Below are 5,202 nucleotides of genomic sequence, written 5' to 3'. Positions count from 1 at the left end.
TCTCCGAAGACCCCCCCCCCCCCCACCAGCACCACCCAATCCCCCACCCCCCACCTCAACAACAAAAAAAGTAAGGACAGGAGAGGGCATACAAAAAAGTGCGTAAGAACTTAAATGAGTTGTTGGGAGAAGGCGCGGGAGCGACTGCGCTTGGAGTGAGATAATTCTGCCGTGCGCGCAAAGGCGAGTTGCGCTTGACCTGCTTTGAACAAAACCTCTAGACTTCTGGAATAGGGCAGCAGCAGCAGCAGGAGGAGGAGGAGGGAAGAAGTAAAAAAAATCAACGAGCATTCCTGGACGTGCACTTTTTTTCTTTCTCGTAAACAGCGCGCTTGCGTGGAGTGAGTGAGTGTGTGTGTGTCTGTACGTGTGTGTGTGTACGCGTGTGTGTGCGTGTATCTGTACGTGTGTGTGTATCTGTACGTGTGTGTGTCTGTACGTGTGTGTGTGTACGTGTGTGTGTGAGCGCGCCTCTGCTGTGCGCGCGCGCGCGTGCGTGTGTGCGTGTGTGCGCGCGCGTGCGTGTGTGTGTGCGCGTGTGTGCGTGTGCGTGCGCGTGCGTGTGTGTGTGCGCGTGTGTGCGTTTGCGTGCGCGTGCGTGTGTGTGTGCGTGTGTGTGCGCGTGCGTGCGCGTGCGTGTGTGTGACGGGAAGGAGACCCGCCTGCCCGCGACGCGCAACAGTGGAGCGCAGTGTGCTGGGCGCCGCACGGCGAGTGGCACGCGCATCGGGGGCGCCGCTCAATGGGCTGCGCGCTCGTCTCACGCCACTCAAAGCCACGCCGTCTAGACAAGTTGTCGCTGCGCGGAGCCACACGTTGCCATGGCGTTTTAAATGCATCTGCCGTGAATCTGGCCCGCTTATATTAGCCGGAGCGGGAGATTGCTTGCGAGTGAGTGAGAGAGAGAGAGAAGGCGGCTCCAATAACGAACGCGGGACCGCCGCCGCCTCGTGGGTTTGGTGTGCGGCGCCGCTGCAACCGCACGGAGACATCCCATCCCGTTCTATTAAAAGCAGCGGGCTCCGTACGGGACTGAGCTATTTGTGAACGCGATTCAATTTGGTGGACTCGCGTATGCCGAACAAATGGAGCAGTCGCAGTGTTTGTTTGTGGCCTGCTTCTTTTTATTCTTCATGAGGAATCACCAAGGACTGTGCCAGCATTACTTTCATCTGCGGCCGGTCCCGAGTGAAAACCTCCCTGTTATAGATTTGGTGGAAGACCCGGACCCCGAGCTCGACCCCAAGGCCAAGGACTTGGACGAGAGGGCGCTCCTCAAGAAGCTGGGCAGCAACTTCGACCACAACTTCATGTCCATCGCGACGCCCGAGTCCGAGAGGCAGCCGGGAGGCGAGTCGACAACCACCACCACCGCAGCCGTGACCGCCGCGGACAGGAAGCCAAAGCCCACGGGGCCCATACCCAGCGACATCAAGAGGCTCGACCTCACGGAGACGCTGTACGGCCAGAAGCTGAAGCTGGGCAAGCGGGCGCGCCGCAAGTTCCTGCAGTGGCTGTGGGCGCACACCGCCTGCCCCGTGGTGTACTCCTGGAAGGAGCTCAACGTCCGCTTCTGGCCCCGCTACATCAAGGAAGGGAGCTGCTACAGCGCCCGCTCGTGCTCCGTCCCCGAGGGCATGGTGTGCAAGCCGGTCAAGTTCAGCAACAAGACGTTCCTGCGGTGGCACTGCCAGGGATGGGGCCGGCAAAGGTTCTGCACGTGGATTCCTATACAATATCCCGTCCTCACCGAGTGCAAATGCTCGTGCTGATGGGGGGACATCCGGGGACGCGTGTTTTTTTGTACGGGTGATTTCGCACTTGCCGTCGCTGCGGGTTGAGGCCGAGCGGATATCTCTGCGGTTGCCGAGGAGCCGAGACGTCCCGGAGAGCTCTGGAGGGCTGATGGTGAAGGGGGGGGGGGAGACCGAAGACTACGGAGGCGGCGGCGCCTCTACGGGACCTCACGCGCGCGCGCACTCGCGCGTGCGCGCGCGCGCACCCGCGCGCACCCGCGCGTACTCAGTTGCTATGACATTCGTGTCCGGAGAGGATCCGCGTGGATGTGTGCATCGTTATCTCCCCGTGGCAGAGAGAGAGTGCGCGCGCACAAGGGTGGAGGATGTCATCGATGTTGGGATGGAACTTTAAAAAAAACAAGGTGAAGAAGGAGATTATGATGATGTTGACTACGACGATCGACGACGAAAGGAGAGCAAGAATACGAAGAAAGGCAATGAATTGGAGCAAAAAGACAAAGCTAATGAGTAAAGAGACTGATGTGATGTATTAAAAGACAACATAACTTCTGCTGCTTGGCGGAGTAAGGCATCTGACCTGGATGCGATTCGAGATAATTGCGTGTAGCCTTGTCCACTTGGTGATGTCGTTTCGTTATTTTTTCTAAGTATACAGTATAAACGAAACGAACAATGGACACATATCTCCCACGTGGTATATATATGTACATATATACCGTATTGTTTGCTCGTCACATCATATTTTGTTACCTTGCAAAAAATACCGATGATAATAATATTAAGTAAAAGAAGGAAACTGACGTTAATAAGAGATAATGTAAATGTAATATGTTATATTTATTTATCGATTCATTTGCCTAGATGTTTAATTTTTTTGAAATGTAAAGGTAATGTGAAATATGCAAATATTCTTCCATAAAGTCACCTCCGCTCTACTCACGCAAGTGTCGTGTCTCGTGTGCAACGCGCGTCTCGCAGCATTAACGCGACCATATATAGCCGGCTTAGACCATTAATTGGGAACTAAAATAACACCCCCTTAACCATGAGTGCTCCGCTTGCGAATCACCATGAGGCGAGGCTAAACATCGCTAACTGCTGCGCTCTGTGTGCAATATTAAACGCAAGGTCGGTTGAAATCCACGTCGTTTTGAGCTTTGTTGCGGTCGATTCATCATCACCGACATCATCCGTCGCTTTCCAAAGTTTGAGTGCTGCGTCCCTTAACGCTCAACAAAACACTTCAATTCCTAACTCAAGAGAGACACCTTTAGGCGGCCCGCGAAAGCATTGCACGCGTTCCTCGAGCAGTGTGGAATCCTCGGCATTTTAGACGAGGAGTTGGTTGCCTTCAAGTTATGTGCTCACGCACGCATGCATGGGTGTCGCTCAAGGCAAATCATAGCGATGATCTCTTCTCGCTTCGCTCCCCGGTGCTGAACTTCGCTCACGATGTAACCTGTGCTTGTCTGTCGTTGGTGTTACCGCTGTGGGGGAAATGCGCCTCGCGCACGACGCAGCATCTTCATATTCTGAAAATGCGTAAAACTCTTCGATGGGATCGGCGTGCATCCTTATTGGTTGCGTAACAACAAAAACAGAACATCATAACCAGTGGCGCGCCTGCGTTTTTTTAATATTTCACGGCGCCCCGGTTTTTGTCTGTCAATGGACGCTATTTATTGCTAACTTGCAGGCTTCTTTGTTCGCAAAATTGAGACCGCCGGTCAGGGTATCCAGGACGTTGTAAACGATACGCGTTCTCTTTCTTTTTGTTGCGCTAACCTCCGCGAAATTGACCACAGGGCGCGTTACAAACCACCCTCGTGATTCGCAACGTAAACGCGACGAGCTGTCAAGCATTGCTTCGGATTGCCGCGGCCCTTCCCCCCTCCCCCGTTACGTGAGGGTGCTATTCGTCAATAAGGGGGACAAATTTACTGCGCGCTTGAGCCGTGATGATGTTAGCAGGGCGCAGATTCGCGGCACGGCCCGGAGATGAGGACGCGGCGAGCGAACGGCGCGCCGGGCGGGCTCATTCCGTTCGTAATTTCATATTCCGAGGACAAATGTTTGGCAGAGGTCGTGAACCGACAAATGCAAAGTGGGAGAAAGAAACGTGGATGACAATCCACAGACAGTAACGAGGACACAATTTGGTTAACATCTTGGAAGAGAGTGTGTGTGTGTGTGTTTTTTTGTCTGTCTGGCTCCACGTACCTGAACTATAGCCCCTCATTGATGTTAACAAGTCAGTGAATTTAAATCTGCAGAGCAAAATGTGGCCTTCCGGATCGGTCTATGCGGGCAGCAATGGACAATATGATCCCTATTCACAAGCAGCACAGCCAATGCGCCAAGTATCAAGTAAGACGATAATCGCGCCACTGTGAAAATATCCTGCACGTGGTGTCATGTTTTTTAATGATTATTATAATTATTTATGTATTTAATTAGTCAATTGTTTATGTATTTATTGAACGAAAGTTAACTATGTTTATTGACACGTGGGTATATAACTGGTGCTTCGATGTTGTTCTACGAAAATAGATGGACTATTTAAAATATTTTGTAAAAACAAAATTGGCAATGCATAACAAAAAACAATGGTTTGTTTCACGTTTCTGCCACACAGATGTGTCGTTTTAAATAAAGTGCACGCTCAATTACTGCCGTCACAATTAATCGATGCGTGGTACAGAAAGCCCCGCGCGGCAGCGCTGCAGGGTCAGCGCGTTCGCTGCTCCAACACAATCTTCTAACGCCTCGAGACGCGGCCTCCCCACTCCCCAACGGTGAATACGCGTGACTCCCACCCAGAGTTGTGTACTTCACCCTTCTCTCAGATCCTCATCTCCCCCCCCCCCCCCCCAACATTGACCCCCCTCCCACCCTCTCCAACATCCCAACTCCAACCCTCCACCACGCCTAACCTATGGGCTGCTCACAACTCCTATGCGACTCCATCAGATGCCCGACCACGTTGCGGCGTGGAGGCGCGTGTGTGTGCGCGCGCCTTGGGGGGTGTGCGTGCGTGAGTCCTCGTTCATTACACACGTGGGCGCGCGCGCGTGTCTGTCTCTCGAGGACTTTCCACAGGATGCGCCCGGAGGGCATCGGACGCCGGCCAGTTACCACCATTCTTGTGGATGCTCTCATTCTCTCTCGAACCGCGCGAACACTCCTCACCGCTCTCACCGCTCATCTCTCTGGCCGCTCCCCCAGCGTGGCCGATGGTGATGGTGATGATGATGATTATCAAGTCAGGTTTGGTGACGATGCCGTGATCAACGATGGACTGAGTTGAAACGAAAATGTTGAATGGCCGTGCGTGTTCTCAACCTATCCTCGCCCCTGTGGGTAAACAGCCAAGGGCGTGTCGAGCATGCAGGTGTCACACGACGCGTGTACTTGTCTCCTTCAGACAATCCGTGCAGGCCGG

General features: G+C 53.4%; 1 protein-coding gene across 1 annotated transcript; it reads left to right on the top strand.

Moving 5' to 3' along the window:
- Positions 1-614: 614 nt before the first annotated feature.
- Positions 615-2,903, top strand: LOC133353575 (noggin-2-like). Its single transcript, XM_061569922.1, has one exon. The coding sequence runs from the start codon at positions 1,086-1,088 to the stop codon at positions 1,770-1,772; it is 687 nt and encodes a 228-aa protein (XP_061425906.1). The 5' UTR covers positions 615-1,085; the 3' UTR covers positions 1,773-2,903.
- The last annotated feature ends 2,299 nt before the right edge of the window (positions 2,904-5,202 follow it).

The sequence above is a fragment of the Lethenteron reissneri genome, chromosome 44, assembly GCF_015708825.2.
Source record: "Lethenteron reissneri isolate LAM-NWPU_2019-01 chromosome 44, ASM1570882v1, whole genome shotgun sequence".
Lineage (NCBI taxonomy): Eukaryota > Metazoa > Chordata > Hyperoartia > Petromyzontiformes > Petromyzontidae > Lethenteron > Lethenteron reissneri.
This window is presented reverse-complemented; position numbering and strand designations above follow the sequence as displayed.